General features: G+C 46.8%; 1 protein-coding gene across 1 annotated transcript in view; it reads left to right on the forward strand.

The window, feature by feature from the left end:
• RPA1 (replication protein A1) overlaps nucleotides 1–20,439 on the forward strand; it is a 67,257-nt gene extending 46,818 nt beyond the window's left edge. Inside the window, exons 9-17 of the mRNA XM_037987504.2 lie at nucleotides 1,468–1,536; nucleotides 1,688–1,880; nucleotides 2,034–2,173; nucleotides 2,596–2,744; nucleotides 5,844–5,976; nucleotides 10,571–10,747; nucleotides 13,762–13,869; nucleotides 17,379–17,465; nucleotides 19,436–20,439. Coding sequence (XP_037843432.1) covers nucleotides 1,468–1,536; nucleotides 1,688–1,880; nucleotides 2,034–2,173; nucleotides 2,596–2,744; nucleotides 5,844–5,976; nucleotides 10,571–10,747; nucleotides 13,762–13,869; nucleotides 17,379–17,465; nucleotides 19,436–19,540 — 1,161 coding nt within the window. The 3' untranslated portion in view covers nucleotides 19,541–20,439. The remainder of the gene's footprint in view (nucleotides 1–1,467; nucleotides 1,537–1,687; nucleotides 1,881–2,033; nucleotides 2,174–2,595; nucleotides 2,745–5,843; nucleotides 5,977–10,570; nucleotides 10,748–13,761; nucleotides 13,870–17,378; nucleotides 17,466–19,435) is intronic.
• Nucleotides 20,440–20,698: the final 259 nt, after the last annotated feature.

Raw genomic sequence — 20,698 nt, forward strand, 5'->3', positions numbered from 1 at the left:
AAAGGGGGAGAAAAAAAGTAGATGTCGTTTTTTTTTTTTTTGAAAGTTGATATAACAGCCAGAATGTTTGAATGTGTGATGGCAGAATCAATAATAGAACCTAATTTTTTTTTTTTTTTTTTTTTTACAAATTATTGCTCCAGTGTGTGGTGGTTGGCTAAAATTTCTTGTCCACCTGTAACATTCTGGCTGACAGAAAAGCAAAAGTGAAAATCAGATCACAAGCAACTTGAAAACATGACCTATTCTGACATTTTTGGCAACGGCCCCGAATGTGAAGTGGTTTGTCACTGCGAGGGCAGCTGAAGGGAGCTGGAGAATCACCCCCGTGCAGCACCTTCCTCGTGGGCTCCGGGCCTGTCCCTCAGTATTCAGCGGTTTTTGGTTTTTATTGTCAGGATAAATTGAACTCATCATTGCCCTTTCGTGCTGTTGTGTTTCTCAGTTGAGGCTGATGCAGCATGATTATGGGATCAGCTAGTTGAAATTCTCATTCTTCAGCGGGGCCAGTGACTTGAATGAGTGACTGTAAAATGCGGGTTCCTGGGATGTCCGTAGCCCTGTCTGGGCCCCGTTTGTGTGTGTGCCCCTGCTCTCGAGATGTCACTTTGGTGCTGGGGTGACCTGTGTTCAGTCCCAGTGTCACTTGGTGCTGGAGTGACCTGTGTTCAGTCCCAGTGTCACTTGGTGCTGGGGTGGCCTGTGTTCAGTCCCAGTGTCACTTGGTGCTGGAGTGACCTGTGTTCAGTCCCAGTGTCACTTGGTGCTGGAGTGACCTGTGTTCAGTCCCAGTGTCACTTGGTTCTGGGGTGGCCTGTGTTCAGTCCCAGTGTCACTTGGTGCTGGGGTGGCCTGTGTTCAGTCCCAGTGTCACTTGGTGCTGGGGTGGCCTGTGCTCAGTCCCAGTGTCACTTGGTGCTGGGGTGGCCTGTGCTCAGTCCCAGTGTCACTTGGTGCTGGAGTGACCTGTGTTCAGTCCCAGTGTCACTTGGTGCTGGAGTGACCTGTGTTCAGTCCCAGTGTCACTTGGTCCTGGGGTGGCCTGTGTTCAGTCCCAGTGTCACTTGGTGCTGGGGTGGCCTGTGTTCGATCCCAGTGTCACTTGGTGCTGGAGTGACCTGTGTTCAGTCCCAGTGTCACTTGGTGCTGGGGTGACCTGTGTTCGATCCCAGTGTCACTTGGTGCTGGGGTGACCTGTGCTCAGTCCCAGTGTCACTTGGTGCTGGGGTGACCTGTGTTCAGTCCCAGTGTCACTTGGTGCTGGGGTGACCTGTGCTCAGTCCCAGTGTCACTTGGTGCTGGAGTGACCTGTGTTCAGTCCCAGTGTCACTTGGTGCTGGAGTGACCTGTGTTCAGTCCCAGTATCACTTGGTGCTGGAGTGACCTGTGTTCAGTCCCAGTGTCACTTGGTCCTGGGGTGGCCTGTGTTCAGTCCCACAGCCCTAACCTGCCCACTTGCCTCTGCAGGGTGAAATCAGAGCTACAGCTTTCAACGAGCAAGTGGACAAGTTCTTTTCCCTTATTGAAGTGAACAAGGTATGGCTGTGCTGACTTTAGAACTGACACGCCCCGGGGTGGAGGCGGATGAGAAGACTCTGGCCCAGGGGAGGGGTGTGTGGTGACAGACCAGGGGTTTCTGTCCAATTTGATGGCAGTCTCAAGTTCTGTGACGTGGCCTCCTGCGCAGGTGTATTACTTCTCGAAAGGCACTCTGAAGATTGCTAACAAACAGTTCACAGCTGTTAAAAATGACTACGAGATGACCTTCAATAACGAGACTTCCGTCATGCCCTGTGAAGACGACCGTCATTTACCCACGGTTCAGTTTGATTTCACGGGGATCGATGACCTCGAGAGCAAGTCGAAAGACTCACTCGTAGGTAAGCTCGTGCATGGGAAGGAGGAGCAGGGAGGACTCGCTTTCTTTGCACTGTACGGGGCAGTGTCAAGACTTCAGTGCTTGCCCTTCACCGTTTGCTGGCATCAGAGTGGAAGCCTTGACCGCCTCCTGCTAACACGTGCCTGTGTTTTAGACGTCATCGGGATCTGCAAGAGCTACGAAGATGCCACTAAAATCACAGTGAGGTCTAATAACAGAGAGGTTGCCAAGAGGAATATCTACCTGATGGACACATCTGGGAAGGTGGTGACTGCCACGCTGTGGGGGGAAGATGTAAGTGCTAGGATGGGGCGGTCAGTACACACAGGAGGAGCTCCCGGAGGGGAGGTGGTCTTGTCCTGTAGAATGGGGTCTTCAGCACACACAGGAGGAGCTCCTTGTGGGGGCGGTTTTGTCCTATGAGTTAGGAGCTTTCACCGTGTAGATGGCAAATATTTGAAATCCTTTATCTTCTGTGAGATTTGCTGTGACTCAAGCTTTACGTGGGGAAACGCTCTTTCCCCCAACTCGAGGAAAGCGGTGATAGTTTCGATGTGTCTCTGAGCAGATTCTCATGTGTGAGGTGTGTCTTGTATAGATTCCATGTACACTGATTACGTTCACTCTACTATTGACTGTTTGCCTTGTTTTCTATCAAAACCTTCTGTGTTCTTCCTGCTAGTGACACTTGTCTATGTCTGATGTTTCTTTTACAGGCTGATAAATTTGATGGTTCTAGACAGCCCGTGTTGGCTATCAAAGGAGCCAGAGTCTCTGATTTCGGTGGACGGAGCCTCTCCGTGCTGTCTTCAAGCACTATCATTGCGAATCCTGACATCCCAGAGGCCTATAAGCTTCGTGGTTGGTAAGTTTTGTGGGGCTAAACAAAGGGTTACTTGAGGCTGGGCTTTGAGAAAAGCTGGTTACAGTCAGTATGTGAGCTCTGCCAAGCAGAAGGCTTCGTTACTGAGTGGTGCAGCTCCTGTGTTTCTTGGACGCATTATGCCTTCCGAGAGGAGGGCTTTAAGGCCCTTAAACTGACAAACCTGTAATCCCAGGACAAACCTAGAGTCGGAGGAGGCAATTAGAATATGAGTGCTGCCTGCTGACCTCCATCCTGCCACAGGAGGGGACGGCCAGGCTTCAGCAGCTGTGCAGTGTGCTGAGGGCGCCTTTCTTTCCAGGGCTTCAGCTCTGGGCCTCTGTGGTGTGGGGGGAACACATGCTTTCTTTCTCTGTCAAGTCTTTGGTGCCGATCACATCTCCTAGTGTGTATTCACTGGACTCTGATCAAGTGTGGTGAGAACAATGGGCTTTTTGTTAGGATTAGATTGCTATTCCCAAAGCACTCAAGGGATGAGGAGAGCCTGTTAAAATCTCCTCACTGTATCTAGCTTTTCAGGACATTCAAACTCTGTCTTAAAAGAGTACTTCAAACTGAAACACGGGATGCAAGGATTGATGTGGTCAGGGAAAACACTTCGCCAGCCCGAGCTTCAGTAATTCCTGTAGCTGTAGTCACGGGGGGTGTGTCGGTTTCCAGCTGTGTCTTAGGATTTAAGCAACTAAAGAATGAGCTCATGTTACCTACTCCTCCTTTGTTTTGACTCATTTGAACCAATGGCACTGGTGTCTGACCAGTTTCCTGAGCCATCTTCTGGAATGTTCAGTCACTAAGCCATCCTCACGAGCACTGTGGGCCACACGTGTCTACCGCACTGCAGGGTCCATTCATAGTCTGACCAGAACTAGCCACAGATTTGGTTTGTTCTTGTTGCTTGATTTTCTTTCATGCTCTGAAGCTCCACCCCAGGTTAATTGCATTCCCACATTAAGGTCTTCATATTTTACTTGCCAATAATCATGATCCTAGTCAACATAAAAAGCACAGCTGTGCCCAGAATAAAATAACTTGGCATTGATCAAAGACAAGTTCAGTGCACACACGCTATCTGGACAAGGATTAGAGATGTTTAGATCTTGGCCATAACAGTGTAGAGTTTTTACTGTAAGAAGGGCTACCTCTCTCCTTGCTCTTGCTTGTCACCCCTCCTGACGAGTGGTCTTTGGTGGCAAATGTGTCCTTGGAGCTTTCGAAACTGTAAACTTGTGTAGCTAGTAGTGGTGAAACAGATTTATGGGCCTTGCTGTGCCCCTGTGAGGGATTTAGCTGCTGACCTGACAGGAGAAGGCAGTTGTCTGCAGCTTAGGGCACCATCCATTCTGTTCGATGGTCTCTGTTTCGGGAGCCTGTTCTTTGTGTGGTTACCCACCGTCGGATGGTGTTTGGCACGCCTTTCATCTCAGGCCGGCTCCTCTCTGCCACAGCTGTGATCCTGAGCACTTTCTCCTTGGCCCCTTTTCCTTCATGTCAGTTGATGTGTGATCAAGAAGTACAATCAATTTTCATAATTTAATACAAATTAATTTAACTTCAGTATTAGCAAAAGTAAAATTTCACTAAGAAAGTAAATCTACAAGAAAAAAGATAGGCCGGGCGCGGTGGCTCACGCCTGTAATCCCAGCACTTTGGGAGGCGGAGGTGGGCGGATCACAAGGTCAGGAGATCGAGACCATGGTGAAACCCCGTCTCTACTAAAAACAGAAAAAATTAGCCGGGCGCAGTGGCGGGCGCCTGTAGTCCCAGCTACTCGGGAGGCTGAGGCAGGAGAATGGCGTGATCCCGGGAGGCGGAGCTTGCAGTGAGCCGAGATTGCGCCCCTGCACTCCAGCCTGGGCGACAGAGCGAGACTCCGTCTCAAAAAAAAAAAAAAAGAAAAGAAAAGAAAAAAGATAATGCCTTCTGATTAGTTGCTCTGGTTTATAAAATCTTGTGGACCAGGCACGGTAGCTCACGCCTGTAATCCCAGCACTTTGGGAGGCCAAGGTGGGCAATTGTTTGAAGCCAGGAGTTCAAGACCAGCCTGGCCAACATGGTGAAACCTTGTCTCTACAAAAAACAAAAATCAGCCGGGCGTGGTGGCACGTGCCTGCAGTCCCAGCTAACTCGGGAGGCTGAGGCATGAGAATCACTTGCTAGGAGGTGGAAGTTGCAGCGAGCCAAGTTAGTACCACTACCCTCCATCCTGGGTGACAAAGCAAGACTCTGTCTCAAAACAAAAAAAAAACACTTTTGGCTTCTGTATGAGGCATAGGAGGCCTTTCATGGAAACCCTTTTGCTATCACGGTATATTGACTGTCCCGCTCCGTACTGATGCATTTCGGGGAAGATCAGGACGCAGCTGCTGGCTGAGAATGAGCGTTAATAGCCTAAAGGACTAGCCCAGACGGCCACTTTATAGCTTACTGGTTGTTGACTTTCCCGGTTTTTGATTTTAGGCCTGGGGTGGTCCGGCCACTGCCGATAGGCAAGGCTAGTTTAAGAAAGGATTCTTCGGTACTTTGGCAATGATTCTCTTCACCACTGGGGGGCATCAAAGCAACTGGGATTCAAAGAGAGGTCATTCCCTTTCTTCAGTAGACTTTGGGCCAGGAGCAGTGCCTCACGCCCTGAAATCCCAGCACTTTGGGAGGCCGAGGGAGGAGGATTGCCTGAGTCCAGGAGTTTGAGCTCAGCCTGGTCAACATGGCAAGACCCTATCTCTAAAAGAAATTTAAAAATTTTAATGGGCCTGGGCATGGTAGTCCCGGTTACTTAGCGGGGCTAAGGTGGGAGGATCCCTTGAGCTCAGGAGGTCAGAGCTGCCTTGAATCGTGATTGTATCATTGCACTCCAGCCTGGCTGACAGAGTGAAACGCTGACACCATTTTTTTGTTTAATTTAAATATTTAAAAAATGAGAGAATTACGAAGATACTGACTTCAGCCGAGGTGACCGTGACCTGTGTGGAAGCTGGGCGGGTGGTAGGAAACCTGTGTCTAGCGTATAGCAACAAGTCGCGTGTTGAGAAGCACGTCATACATACCGAAGACTCGTCATCCGCTGTTTGTTCCTGTTCTCAGGTTTGACGCAGAAGGACAAGCCTTAGACGGTGTTTCCATCTCTGATCTAAAGAGCGGCGGAGTTGGAGGGGCCAACACCAACTGGAAAACCTTGTACGAGGTCAAATCCGAGAACCTGGGCCAAGGCGACAAGGTACCCGGCATTCCTAACCACCTTCACAGAGGCCTGCAAAGTGTGCAGGAGGATAGACTTCGGAACTTGACTTCCGACACCAGCTGTCAGCGCTGTAATTCTTACCCGGGGCTGTGACCCGAGCGTGACATGGGGGTTGCGATTCACTGGCAAGGGAAGTAGCCAGGTGGGCTCATGGGAGTGTGTGTTAACCCTCAGGGGACTGGAGGCAGGAGCGTCTGAAGAACTCTTAGAGTCAATTCCGAGAGGGATCTTAGAGCAGGGGTGACAGTCGAGCTTTGTGGTATCGTATCAGCTGCCTTCGGGTCCATGTGTCTTTTCTGTGATCCTTCCTGCAAATTAAAGTTCCCACATATCAAAAAGATGTTTTTTGAGATGAGCATTAGTCCAGCTCAGTGTCAGACATGAGGCAGTTTCACGGGTGCTGTTCCTGGCTGTAGAAGACAGTGTATTAACCTCATAGGCTGAGAGCTGCCGGCATTCCCTGACAAGGATTGGCCCTGATATTTGACTTTTAGTTGCAGCTTTTCTTTCAGTGTTTGTATTTAATGACCCTCCTCCCATCTTGATCTAAACCTGTATTCTGCCAGCAGTTGAGTATTTAGATCATTTATTTCTCCTTTATGCTCCTAAAATAGCAATGCCTCTCTTTTATTTTCGTCATATACAGTGTAGGTTTCCTTCCTACTCTCTCGTTTCACTGTACACCCTCATCCATCATTGTCAACAGCAGCTCTTACAGTGCTCTTATAGAACATCTCGAGAATCAAACACTGGACAGATCCTTGTCGTCTGTCATAGGACACCCAGTCTTTCGGTTCTCTGTAATCCCAGCCACCCGGGAGGCTGAGGCAAGTGGATCGCAGGAGCCCAGGAGTTCGACTGAGCAACGTGGGAGACCCCTTCTCTTAAAAACAAAAACTTACTTGCTAAAAAATGCTGACAATCATCTGAGCCTTCAGCAAGTCGTCATCTTCTCGTTGGTGGGGGGTTTGTTTCAGCGTGGATGGCTGGCTGATCACGGCGATGGTTGCTGAACATCAGGGTGTCTTTGTCAGTTTCTTAAAATAAGACAGCAGTGAAGTTTGCCACGTTGGTTGACTCTTCCTTTCACAAAAGATTTCTCCGTAGCAGGTGATGCTGTTTGACAGCATTTTACCCGCAGTAGAACTTTTTCAAATTGGAGTCTGTCCCTCTCAGGTCCTGTCACTGCTTTATCAACCATCGCAAAAGGATTTGCGAATTCTAAATCCTTTGTTGTCCTTTCCACAATGCTCATAGCATCCTCACCAGAAGAGATTTCATCTTGAGAAACCACTCTCCTTGCCCGTCGTAAGGGAGTTACGCTCCTCATCCGTTCAGGTTTGATCCTGAGATTACAGCAGTTCAGGCCCATTTTCAGGCCCCACTTCTGATTCTGGTTCTCTTGTTGTTTTCATCACATCTGCAGGTCCCTCCTCCACCAAAGTCTTGAAGCCTCAGTGTCAACCAAGAGGGTGGGAATCAACTTGTTCCAACTCCTGTCGATGTTGGGATTTCGGCCTTCTCCCATGAATCATGAATGTTCCTTTTTTTTTTTTAAATTTGAGACAGGGTCTCATTCTGTCACTCAGGCCGGAGTGCAGTGGCTTGATGACAGCTCACTGCAGTCTCCACCTCCCAGGCTCCCAAGCTGGGACTACAGGTGCTACCACAACTGGCTAATTGTGTTTTTTGTAGAGATGGCATTTTGCCATGTTGCCCAGGCTGCTCTCAAACTCCTGGGTTCAAGGGATCTCCCTGCCTCAGCCTCCCAAAGTGCCAGGGGTTACAGGCGTGAGCCACTGTGCCCAGCCAACTGTTCTTAATAGCATCTAGAATGGTGAATCCTTTTCAGATTTTCAATTTACTTTCCCCAGATCCATCAGAGGAATCACTCTGGCGGCTATTGCCTCGTGAAATGTGTCTCTTAGACTTAAAAAGTCAAAATTACTCCTTGATCTGCATGGGCTGCAGAATAGACGTTGTTATCAAGCATGAAAACAATATTAATCTCCTTTACTGTGTGTCTCCGTTGAGCCCTCGGGTGAACAGGTGCATTGTCAATGAGCAGTCGTATTTTTAAAGGAATCTCTTTTTCTGAGCAGTAGGTCTCAACAGTGGGCTTAAAACAGTCAATAAACCACACTATAAATAGATATGCTGTCATCCAGGCTTTGAGGTTCTATTTATAAAGCAGAGGCAAAGTAGATTCAGCATAGTTCTTATGAGCCCTAGGATTTTTGACATGGTCAGCGCGCCCTGGCTTCACCTTACAGTCCCCAGCTACATTGGCGCCTAACAGGAGAGTCAGCCTGTCCTTTGAAGCTTTGAAGCCAGGCATTGATTTCTACTGTCTAGGATGAATGTTCTTGATGGCATCTTCTTCCGGAAGACTGTTCTGTCTCCGCCGAACTCGGCTGTTGAGTGCAGCCACCTTCATTGGTGGTCTTAGCTGGATCTTCTGGAGAACTTGCTGTAGCTTCTCCATCAGCACTTGCTGCTTCACTTTCCACTTTTGTTATGGAGACGACTTCTTTCCTTAAACCTCATGAACCAACATCTGCTAGCTTCCATCTTTTCTTCTGCAGCCTTTTTTTTTGAGACAGAGTCTCACTTTGTCACCCAGGCTGGAGTGCAGTGGCACAATCACGGCTCACCTCAGCCTCCGGAGTAGCTGGGACTACAGGTGCACACCACCATGCCCTGACAGTTTTTTGTAGAGACTGGGTCTCACTATGTTGCCTGGCTGGTATCGAACTCCTGGGCTTAGGTAATCCTCTCACCTCTGCCTCCCAAAGTGCTGGGATTACAGGCGTGAGCCACCGCACCCGGCCTCTTCTGCAGCTTTCTCATCTCTCAGCCTTCATAGAATTGAAGAAAGGCGAGGCCTTGCTCTGGATTAGGCTTTGGCTTAAGAGAATGTTGTGGCTTGATCTTCTATCCAGACCACTACCACTTTCTCCATATCAGCAATAAGACTGTTTGCTTTCTTCTTTATGTGTTCAAAGGAGAGAGACAGGAATAGTTAATTGGAGGATCAGTCAGTATACATACAACATTTATCAATGTAAGTTCCCCATCTTATATGGGTGCAGTTAGTGGCACCCCAAAACAACTACAGTAGTGCTGTTAAAGATCACCATAGGCCAGGCGCGGTGGCTCACGCCTGTAGTCCCAGCACTTTGGGAGGCCGAGACAGGTGGATCACCTGAGGTCAGGAAATCAAGACCATCCTGGCCAACATGGTAAAACCCTGTCTCTACTAAAAATACAAAAACTAGGTGGGGGTGGTAATGGCATACGCCTGTAATCCCAGCTACTCGGGAGGCTGAGGCAGGAGAATCGCTTGACCCTGGAAGGCAGAGATTGCAGTGAGCTGAGATCGTGCCACTGCACTCTAGCCTGGTGACAGAGCAAGACTCCGTCTCAAACAAACAAAAAAAACCCCACCATAACAGATATAATAATAATGAAAAAAGGACCAGACATGGTGGCTTACTGCTATAATCCTAGCACTTTGGGAGGCCAGGGTGGGTGAATCACTTGAGGTTTGGAGTTAGAGACCAGCCTGGCCAACATGGCAAAATCCCATCTCTACTAAAAAATACAAAAATTAGCCAGGTGTGGTAGTGCATGCCTGTAGTCCCAGCTACTTGGGTGGCTGAGGCAGAAGAATCACTTGAACCTGGGAGGCAGAGCTTGCAGTGAGCCGAGATCACGCCACTCACTGCACCCCAGCCTGAGCGACAGAGCGAGACTCTGTCTCAAAAAAAAAATATATATATATATATACACACACACATATAATGAAAAAGTTTGAAATCTTGCAAGAATTACCAAAATGTGACAGAGAGACATAAAGTGGGTACCTGCTATTGGGAAAATTGTGCATTTACTTGACCCAGGGGCACCACAAGTCTTCAATCTGTGAAAAATGCCCTATCTGTCAAGTGCAGTAAAGCAAAGCACAGTAAAGTGAGGTGCGCCTGTAGTTGCAGCAGAGAGTATGACCAAACGGCTGTAAGGCCTGAAATGTTTACCGTTCGGCCTCTCACAGAAGCAGCTTGCTGATCCCTGGCCTAAACAAGGAAACGGTGAATCTAGGCCTAGAAATGACTGTCGTGTTTTTAACGCGGGAGGAGTGGCTGATCGTTGCTGTGCTGGGTTTGTGTGGTCCGCATTCTGTATTTCCTAGATCTGTGGCCTTTGGAGGATCAGAGGATCAGGAGAAACAAATCTTTGTCTTTCATACAGTCTTCAAGCAAAGAGGAAACAATTTCACTTTTGATTAACTCAGTCTAGTTTAGAATTAACTCTTTTATTGTTGAGGAATTATATGCCTTAGAACTTGGCTTATTAGAACTTGGCTTATTACTTTCATGGGTTTTGTACTTGGCACATGTGATTTCTAAAACTACAGAATGAATTATTCCCTGTGATCATTTGTGATCTTGAGGACTGGAATATATAAACACTTACCACCTAAACGTAAGGGCAAGCTTTGAACTGCCTCTCAGTCTGATCCCGAGTGGGCTCGGTGCTCCGTGCCTCATGCCATTCTTTTCTCCCGAAGCCGGACTACTTCAGTTCTGTGGCCACAGTGGTGTATCTTCGCAAAGAGAACTGCATGTACCAAGCCTGCCCGACTCAGGACTGCAATAAGAAAGTGATTGATCAGCAGAACGGATTGTACCGCTGTGAGAAGTGCGACACGGAATTTCCCAATTTCAAGTACCGCATGATCCTGTCAGTAAGTAACCTCGGTAGATGAGAACCACGGTTGTGTTCATTGAGGCCGTCCCGTGTGCCAGGCGCTGTGGTCACAACAGTAGAAACAAAGGCATTCCTGGTAGGAAGCCTGCAGGTGAGTAGGTGTGGAAGAGCTTATTCTTCCTCTTTTTCATGCCAGAAAGTGGCGTTGAGATCCCCCAGCTGATTTCAGTCTTTCGTGTATGTCATACAATCATAGCGTCAGTGACACGTGTCTGCTAATAACTGCTATGAAGATAGATTAATTTGAAATGGCATTTTTAGACAGCAGCGATTGTGCTTACACAGCCAGTGCCTGTATTGAGTTATTTTCGTGTGGATCGTCTATTCTCTAGCTTTAGTATCGCTGACTTCAGAGGAACCTGACGGTGTGCTGATGTGAGATTGTTGCTTCTTTGCATTTTAAGAATTGTTTCTTTCTGTTTTAAAAACGTTAAAAAGAAAGTTGTCGAGTTGGGTTTTTACATTTAAAAAAAAAAACAAAACAGAGGTCTCACTCTGTTGCCCAGAATAGAGTGCAGTGGCATCATCACAGCTCACTGTGGCCCCAACCTCCTGAGCTTAAGCAATCCTTCCACCTTGGCCTCCCAAGTAGCTGCGACTACAGGGGTGCACCACCACACCTTTTAAATTTTTAAATTTAAAAATTAAAAAAAATTTTTTTAAATAATTTTAAAAACTGATTTTTTAAATTATTTTATTGTAGAGACAGGGTCTCACTCTGCTGTTCAGGCTGGTCTCAGATTCCTGGCCTCAAGTCATCCTCCCACCTCAGCCTCCCAAAGTGCTGGGATTACAAGCCTGAGCCACTGCACCCAGCCTTAAGGTTTTTATTTTGTTTTGTTTTGTTTTCAACTAGGCAATAATAGCAGTTTAAGAAAAGAGTTTAAGGCCGGGCACAGTGGCTCACTTTTGTAATCCCAGCACTTTGGGAGGCCGAGGTAGGTACATCACCTGAGGTCAGGAGTTTGAGACCAGCCTGGCCAACATGGTGAAACCCCGTCTCTACTAAAAATACAAAAATTAGCTGGGTGTGGTGGTGGGCACCTGTAGTCCCAGCTACTTGGGAGGCTGAGGCAGGAGAATCACTTGAACCCGGGAGGCAGAGGTTGCAGTGAGCCGAGATTGCGCCATTGCACTCCAGCCTGGGTGACAAGCAAAACTCCGTCTCAAAAAAAGAAAACAGTTTCACATTTTTCCAAAAGACGATTTGGCAGGAATGTATCAGAAGCCTTAAAAATGTTCATATTGGCCAGGTGTGGTGGCTTGTGCCTATAACTCCAGCACTTTGGAAGACTGAGGCAGGATGATTGCTTGAGGCCAGGAGTTCAATATCAGTCTGGGCAACATGGCAAGACCCTGTCTCCACAAAAAGTAAAATTAGCTGGCCATGGCGGTATGCACTTGTCCCAACTACTCATGAGGCCAAGGTAGGAGGATCACTTGAGCCTGAGAGGTCAAGGCTGCAGTGAGCTGTGATCGTGACACTGCACTCCAGCCTGGATGACAGAGTCAGACCTTGTCTTTAAAAAATAAATAAGTAAGCTCGGGCACAGTGGCTCGTGCCTGTAATCCCAGCACTTTGGGAGGCTGAGGTGTATGGATCACGAGGTCAGGAGATCGAGACCATCCCGGCTAACATGGTGAAACCCCGTCTCTACTAAAAATACAAAAAAATCAGCCAGGCGAGGTGGCGGGAGCCTGTAGTCCCAGCTCCTCGGGAGGCTGAGGCAGGAGAATGGCGGGAACCCAGGAGGCAAAGCTTGCAGTGAGCCAAGATCACGCCACCACATTCCAGCCTGGACAACAGAGTGAGACTCCGTCTCCAAAAAAAATAATAATAATAATAAGTAAGTAAAATGAAATGTAAGTTTAGCAGGAGAGTTCTACATTAAGGCTCATTTTTTGTAAACTGTAAACTTTTCATTGAACCTAAGATGAAGAAAATTTGTTTTAGTTTATTGAAACATCAGCCTTTCTGTTAAACTCCTCCACGGCACAATCTCCCGCACACTTGTTTGATTTGATATTTGTCACACGTCTGTGTCATTGCAGTTCTTGCCCTATGTAATGAGATATTCGACTTCGTGGAAGGATCGTGCAGGGTAAAGGAAGTGTGAGCCCAGGGTGTGATCCTGTTGCTGTGTATTGAGAGTGCTTTGCGCTTTTAACTGGTTTTGTCACCTTATTTTTCATCATCACGTTCCCTCTATTAAAAGCCTTGTACACATGCAAAATGAAGCTGTAAAATCGTCAAAATGATGCCTTAAAGAAAGTCTACTCTGATTTCTACAAAGGCTTTTACTTTAGCAAGTGGATTCTTTGAGATCCGCTTTCTTCCTTGACTTTCTCCTATTTAATTTTACACCACAGCCCAATGGGAGACACTTGATCGCTGATTTCCTTTGCCAGGTCAATTTGGTGACTGACGGAGGCCCACGGGCAGGCTCTTCAGTTGTCTGGGTGCCCATCTGACAGAGCCGTCTCACGGAACTCCTCCTAGTGACTACAGAGTGGACAATTAAAAATGCAGAGAACTCCCCCGATTCACTCAAAACCCTTCATCCAAAGCCAGCTGCACCTGGACAGGAACTAATCTGAAGAGCCTCTCTCTGTCACCCAGGCTGGAGGGCAATGGCGCGATCTCAGCTCACCGCAGCCTCCGCCTCCCAGGATCAAGTGATTCTCCCGCCTCAGCCTCCTGAGGAGCTGGGATTATAGGCGCATGCTGCCATGCCTGGCTAATTTTTGTATTTTCAGTAGAGACGGGGTTTCACCATGTTGGCCAGGCTGCTTTCAAACTCCTGACCTCAAGTAATCCACCCGCCTCAGCCTCCCAAAGTGCTGGGACTACAGGCATGGTCTCACTGCACCCGGCCCTCTCTGGAAATTATTTTAATAAGTGGAAAAAGAACATTAACCTCTCCCCATCTTCTTAGTGTGTCTTCTTTTTATTATTTCTTTGCTGAAATAATGTAGAATTGTGTTTTTTAGGTAAATATTGCAGATTTTCAAGAGAATCAGTGGGTGACTTGTTTCCAGGAGTCTGCTGAAGCGATCCTTGGACAAAATGCTGCTTATCTTGGGGAATTAAAAGACAAGGTCAGCCACATATTTTATAATAACTTTTATAACTTTTAATGGTTCTCATCCTATAACACTGACCCCCCCCCAACACACACACACACACACACACACACTGTTTGGGGGTTTTTTTGTGTTTTTTTTCTATTTTTTGTTTGTTTGTTTGTTCGTTTTTGAGACAGAGTCTAGCTCTGTCACCCAGGCTGGAGTGCAGTGGCGCAATCTCGGCTCACTGCAACCTCTGCCTCCCGGGTTCAAGTGATTCTCCTGCCCCAGCCTCCTAAGTAGCTGGGATTACAGGCGCCTGCCACCACGCCCAGCTAATTTTTGTATTTTCAGTAGAGACAGGGTTCCACCATGTTGGCCAGGCTGGTCTCAAACTCCTGACCTTGTGATCTGCCCGCTTCAGCCTCCCAAAGTACTGGGATTACAGGCGTGAGCCACCACGCCTTGCCCAACACTGACCCTCTTTTTGCTGTTTGATATTTTTTAGTTTGTTTCTTTTAGGTATTGTATACAGTTTCTCAGCCTGATAATTATTTAAGAGCTCATCTGATGTTATCTAATTTTGTCCATTTTGGATGTGCTTAACATTGAAATAATGTATATAAAAGTACTTTAAAACCAGAGCACTTTCTAAGTCTAAGCCACTCGTTTCTCCTGTTCCTATTAGCACTCAGAGCTAGTGTGCCTGAGATGACTTAGATCGGGAGGTGTCCTTGAAACAACCTGAATTATTACAGGCATGCTTTTTTAACATAGTAAATAGGTTCCAGAAAAGTGGAGTCAGATCCTGGTTTAAATGCACATATATCAAGTTCCTGGGTCTGTCCTATAGAACAATAATAATAAATGCACGTATAAGGTGCCTGCCGTTTTAGCCCATCAGATCCAATTCTTACGAAGTGACTTTCTCCCATAAGATAACTTTGTCCATTTCAGTTTCATAAGTTTGCATTTTCACATATTAGGTTTATTTAATGCACAGAATAGATTGCTAATAATACTGAATTTAGGAAGGGTAGTTGCTCAGATAAAACATAAGGAAGACAATAAAAGCTGTGCTTTCTGGGCCACATAAACGGGCACCTGTCTGTAGGTGGTTTTTTCCCCGATTTCCTCCAAATTGGTTGGAGCACTTTTTTTTTTTTGTTTTTTTTGTTTTTTGTTTTTTTTTTTTTTTTTGAGACGGAGTCTGGCTCTGTTGCCCGGGCTGGAGTGCAGTGGCCGGCTCTCAGCTCCCTGCAAGCCCCGCCTCCTGAGTTCACGCCATTCTCCTGCCTCAGCCTCCCGAGTAGCTGGGACTACAGGCGCCCGCCACCTCGCCCGGCTATTTTTTTTTTGTATTTTAGTAGAGACGGGGTTTCACCGTGTTAGCCAGGATGGTCTCGATCTCCTGACCTCGTGATCCACCCGTCTTGGCCTCCCAAAGTGCTGGGATTACAGGCTTGAGCCACCGTGCCCGGCCAGGTTGGAGCACTTGTAACGGCCACGAAGATGAAAGCCTTCGCCGTTTGTTCTGGTGTGTTTTTCTTTTCCTTTCCTGTCCCCAGTTCTGTCTGTTTGGGCTCTGCCCCTGACTCTTTCTTTAAATTGTCCATGAGAGCTCTCAAAATAGTCTCAACAAATCCTGTTACAGAAATAACTAGAACTGACTTTAAAGTGTGATAGTATCTTTTGTCTGTTTTTACCTGGTCCTCAATTTTCGTATCAGATTTTAAGGCTCGAGTCAGCCTTTCAGGATTTTTTATGAGCTTGTTATATTTGACTGTTTTTACTGCTGGTGAATGAGGACATACAGAAACTTCCCCGAGGAACCGTGAGATCCTGGAGTAGGCGCTCCACGCCCCTCAGCTTGGAAGTATAATGGCAACTGCTGTCATCTTCTCCAGCTTTAACCTGTTGTTTTATTTTCATATCAGAAAGTCCAGGGGATGCATTTGGTTTGGGTTTGGGTTTTGATCAAGTAACCTTTACAGAATAGAGTTCTGTATAGAAAGCTGCTCTCATGCTCGGCGTGACTTGCAGAAAATACTAGGCTGCTAGGCTGGTGTGAACTATTAATTTCTTTTTTTTTTTTTTTTTTTTTGGTCAAAGGTCTCAATCAACTATGTTAATATAGTTATTACACATTTATTTATGCATCTTTGTACATAGTATATTCTCTAATTCCTGTTTACCAGCCTTTTTTTTTTTTTTTAAGAAAGAAACAAATTGCATTTGAGGAGTGACAGAGGGAAAAGGATTGTTTCTAGGCCTTCCCTAGCCTTTGCCCACTTCAGCAGTCTTCTCTGCTTGCACACCAAATCAGTAGCTCTAAATACAGAGGCTGAAATCATGAATTATATTAAACTTTCTTCTGAGTGTTTTTCCTTTTTTTTTTTTTAATCTGAGACAAGGTCTTGCCTCGTCACCCAGGTTGGAGTGCCACGGTGTGTGATCGCGGCTCACTGCAGCTTCAAACTCCTGGGCTCAGACAGTCCTCCCACCTCAGTCTCCTGAGTAGCTGAGGCTACTGGCACATGCCACCATACCTGGCTTAATTTTTTTTTTTTTTTGGTAGAGATGGGGTCTTGCTATGTTGCCCAAGCTGGTCTTGAACTCCTGGCCCCAAGCAGTCCTCCCACCTTGGTCTCCCAAAACTTTGGGATCATAGTCATGCACCACCATACCTGACCTCCTCTTAATTTTTTTATTTTTTTATTTTTTTGGAGAGTCTCACTCTGTAGCCCATGCTGGAGTGCAGTGGTGCAGTCTCAGCTCACTGTAGCCTCCGCCTCCCAGGTTGAAGCCATTCTTCTGCCTCAGCCTCCCTAGTAGCTGGGATTACAGGCACCTGCCACCACGCCCAGCTAATTTTTGTATTTTTAGTAGAGATTGGGTTTTACCATGTTGGCCAGGCTGGTCTTGAACTCCCAACCTCAGGTGACCCGCTTGCTTCCATCTCCCAAAGTGCTGGGATTACAGGTGTGAGCCATAGCGCCTGGCCTTAAAGTCTTAGAAAATCCCTAAGAGTGTTTTTAATTTTTTGTGTCTAGTAAAACACACATAACGAATGTGCCTTTGTAACCATTTTTACGTGTACAATTTAGCGGCGTTAGGTACGTTCACATTACTGTACCCCGTCACCACCATCCTTCTCCAGTACTTTTTTAATAGGCAAATTCATAAAGACCGACGACAGACTTGTGTTTTCCAGGGGTCCAGGGAAGGGGAGAATGGAGACCCACTGTTCATGGGCAGCAATTTGAAGCTCCGTACATTGAGCAATAGCTCCTTTTCCAAAACCCTCTTCCCCCGGCCCTGACAACTGCCATTCTGCCTTCTGTGACTTTGATTAGTGTTTGAATTTTCAGTAAAATTCTACTCAAAACAGTTTCACGCAATGTTACCTGTAGACTAGTCATTCCTAAGTAATTTCAAACTACCTGGGAGAGTGGTTTTCAGAAGTCTTTTGAAAAGTCTTATTGGTATTTGCAGGTTGTCCAGTGGTTTCCATGTGTCAAGTTTTCTATTTGTTTTTGCAGAATGAACAGGCATTTGAAGAAGTTTTCCAGAATGCCAACTTCCGATCTTTCATATTCAGAGTCAGGGTCAAAGTAGAGACCTACAACGTAAGTAAGGGCCCAGGGCAGCAGGGTTAGTGGTGGGGAGGTGCTGTTTGTCACCCACGGCAGAGCCGCGGCGCTTACTGGCAGGGAGTTACTGTACGCACCGTGTGCCAGACCCCGGTGCTGACTTTGCCCCACACAGGTACTGTTATTGTCCCCGTTTCAGATGAGGAAAGAGAGAGCTTAAGTGTCCTGTCAAAACAACGGCGGCGGGTAGGGAACACTGTATGGGGTTTTTTTATTGTTGTTGTTTTTTGTTTTTTTGGGTTGTTTTTTGTTTTTTGTTTTTTTCAGTTAAATCCTATGATTTTTTTGTCTGTGTTCTGATAAAAATTATAATGCATGCAGTAGAGTCACATCTTTGACAAATTTAGATTGTGGATAAGTATATTAAATATATGAGCCGGGCGTGCTGGTGTGTGCCTGTGGTCCCAGCCACTCGGGAGACTGAGGCAGGAGTTCAAGACCAGCCTGGGTAACATAGTGAGACCCCATTTCTAAGTCAGTCAGTATATGAAACAAAGACCACATGTAGTTAAAACTACCTTGAAAATTCCTTAAAGTGATCATAATACTATTTATTTATTTATTTATTTATTTATTTATTTATTTATTTGAGACAGAGTCTCTGTCGGCCAGGCTGGAGTGCAGTGGGACAATCTTGGCTCACTACAACCTCCGCCTCTCGGGTTCAAGTATTCTCCTGCCTCAGCCCCTCGAGTAGCTGGGATTACCGGCACCCGCCACCACGCCCAGCTAATTTTTGTATTTTTAGTAGAGACGGGGTTTCACCATGTTGGCCAGGCTGGCCTCGAACTCCTGACCTCAGGTGATCCACCTGCCTCAGCCTCCCAAAGTGCTGGGATTACAGGCATGAGCCACCGCACCCGGCTGAGTTATATAGTTATAATCGAACAGTATTATTGAGCGCTGTCTGCCAGATACTGTTCTACATCCTTCACGTGGAATATCTCACTTGAGCCTAGTAACCCTCTATGTAGAAACTACTGTTACCCCATTTTGCCGCTAAAGGAATACATACAGAGACACGGGGGCGTTCACAGAACAAGTCACCTGCCTAAGTCGTGTGCTAGCAAGTGGCTGAGCTAAAGGCCAACCCGGGCAGCCTGACTTCAGAGCTTTGCTCTTCATTATGCTTATGGGTGTCACTGGATTCAGTAATGGCCAAGCACACAGCAGCGTGACAGCCCCGAGCTCGCCAGTGCAGCCTTCCCGGGCTTCCTCCCTTCTGCCCGGAAAGGCACCGTTCAGTCCTGGAATGTAAACGTAGGAGTGGGAGGGGGAGTGGTGAAAACGTCCCTGCTGATGGCAGGTGTACTCATGTATTGACCTTAATACCTGTTGTTAGACGTGCCACTATCAACGTTCAATGAGATAGAGGATCAGATGTCACTGTGAAACAACGTCAGGGAGTGGGGTGGGGCCGGAGGGGATTTTTGGGGTCCTTTAGCCCCATCGTGTCTGGACAGGGAAGGTGACGTGAAGAGAGGCTGCCTTCCCGAGCTGAGACGGGACAGGCTCGGTCGCCTCCCTCTGCTGTCGGTGTTCTTTCTTTCACAACTCAGCTTTTCTTGAAAGTTTAAAAGTTGAGCTTTCAGATCTGGCTGTGTGGCTTTGGGCAAGTCCCATGTCCTCTCTGGCCTGTATCCCCTGCAGTAGAGAGAATAAATTAAACTAGAGAAACCCTCTAAAGTCCATCTCACTAGGGTTCTAGGCTTCTGAGTGTTTGGGAGCTTGGGTAAAGAATCAGAAGGGCCTGTGCTAGAGAAAGGACCTGTTTGCTCGCCCAGCCCCAGACATCAGGACTAGGCTGTCACTCACCGGAATGAGTGAACTCGGAGCCCGGTGTGTCTGTTCCCTCCTGCTGGGCTCACTGAAACCACTGAAGCAAAAGGGGCTTCACTGCTCCACGCCACGCTTTCACCGCTCACAAACTGCTTCTGTCTTTGAAGGACGAGTCTCGAATTAAGGCCACTGTGATGGACGTGAAGCCAGTGGACTACAGAGAGTACGGCCGAAGGCTGGTCCTGAGCATCAGGAGAAGCGCGTCGATGTGAGGAGAGCAGTGCCGATTGGGTAGAAGTTTGCAAATAAAGAGCCAGAATGGAATCGATTTCCTCCCACCTCCCTGTGACGATCCCGTGTTAGCTACTCTGCACAGAGGCTCTTTGTGGTGGACTAGGCAATTTCCTCTCGTGTGTGCATCTCAGAACCCATCAGTAGGCAAAGGAAAATAACGCTCAGGTGTGGTGTAGACCGTGTCAGGCCTAGGGAGTCAGCCAGCGGTGAGTATAAGACCAGTCACTCCCTCTGCCTTCAGGGTTTTGTCAATTTCATTATCATCAAGCAGGAATGATGTCCTAAGTCACTGACACTAACGGCAGACCATGAAGTAAATTATGTAACTAGGTTTTTGCTTCTCCAGCAGTGACCCCCCCCCCCCCGCCGCCTCACAACTTGGGCTCTTCTCAGCAGGGAGAGCTGAGAAGCATTTGTGGGTACCTGGGTATTTTAGTAAGTGTGTCTTCCTAGAATTCAAAGGCTCCCTCTTTCTAGAGGTGCTACATAGTTGTTAATGCTTGGAATGACGATAGGGTAGAATTATTAATCAAAGGCATCTCTTTTCTATCTGAAGAGTATCCTTCCTTCAGGGTTTAATAGACTGAGTCAGATGGGTCTGATACTAATCAAAATTGTCTCTTCTGAGGACTGCTGATAAGCATTGACTTGCTGTCCCCTAGGGAAATCCAAGCGACTACAAAGCGTTTCTTTAGTTTTCATTTCAATTAATGTTGCATTTCGCTTGGTGAATGCGTACTTTTTCTACCTGTACGTATTCCTGGCATTGGTATATTTTGGTTTTTTTTTTTTTTTTTGACTAAAGCTATGTTACACGGAAAGGATTTTGAAGCCTTTTGTTTCCCTTGCTTTGTTGTAATAAACATTATATTCTTGGCTTGCGAATCCTCCTTTCTTTGAATGCAAAGAGTTCCCGTAACTGGAAAGCGATTAATTAGCCTTCATAATAAATGTTCACTTGGGGGAGATGTTAACTCACTATAAACCCAAAGATTAGTCCAAGGCATGGAGATCCTTCTTCCTAGTGTTTGCAGCCCTGAAATGCATCTTTAAAATCATGAAAACACTAAAAACAAAAAGCCATTTTGCCAAAGGATGTGGATGATCCGGCGCTTGGGATTTTATTGATGTTTACA

This window comes from Chlorocebus sabaeus, chromosome 16, assembly GCF_047675955.1.
Source record: "Chlorocebus sabaeus isolate Y175 chromosome 16, mChlSab1.0.hap1, whole genome shotgun sequence".
Classification (NCBI taxonomy): domain Eukaryota; kingdom Metazoa; phylum Chordata; class Mammalia; order Primates; family Cercopithecidae; genus Chlorocebus; species Chlorocebus sabaeus.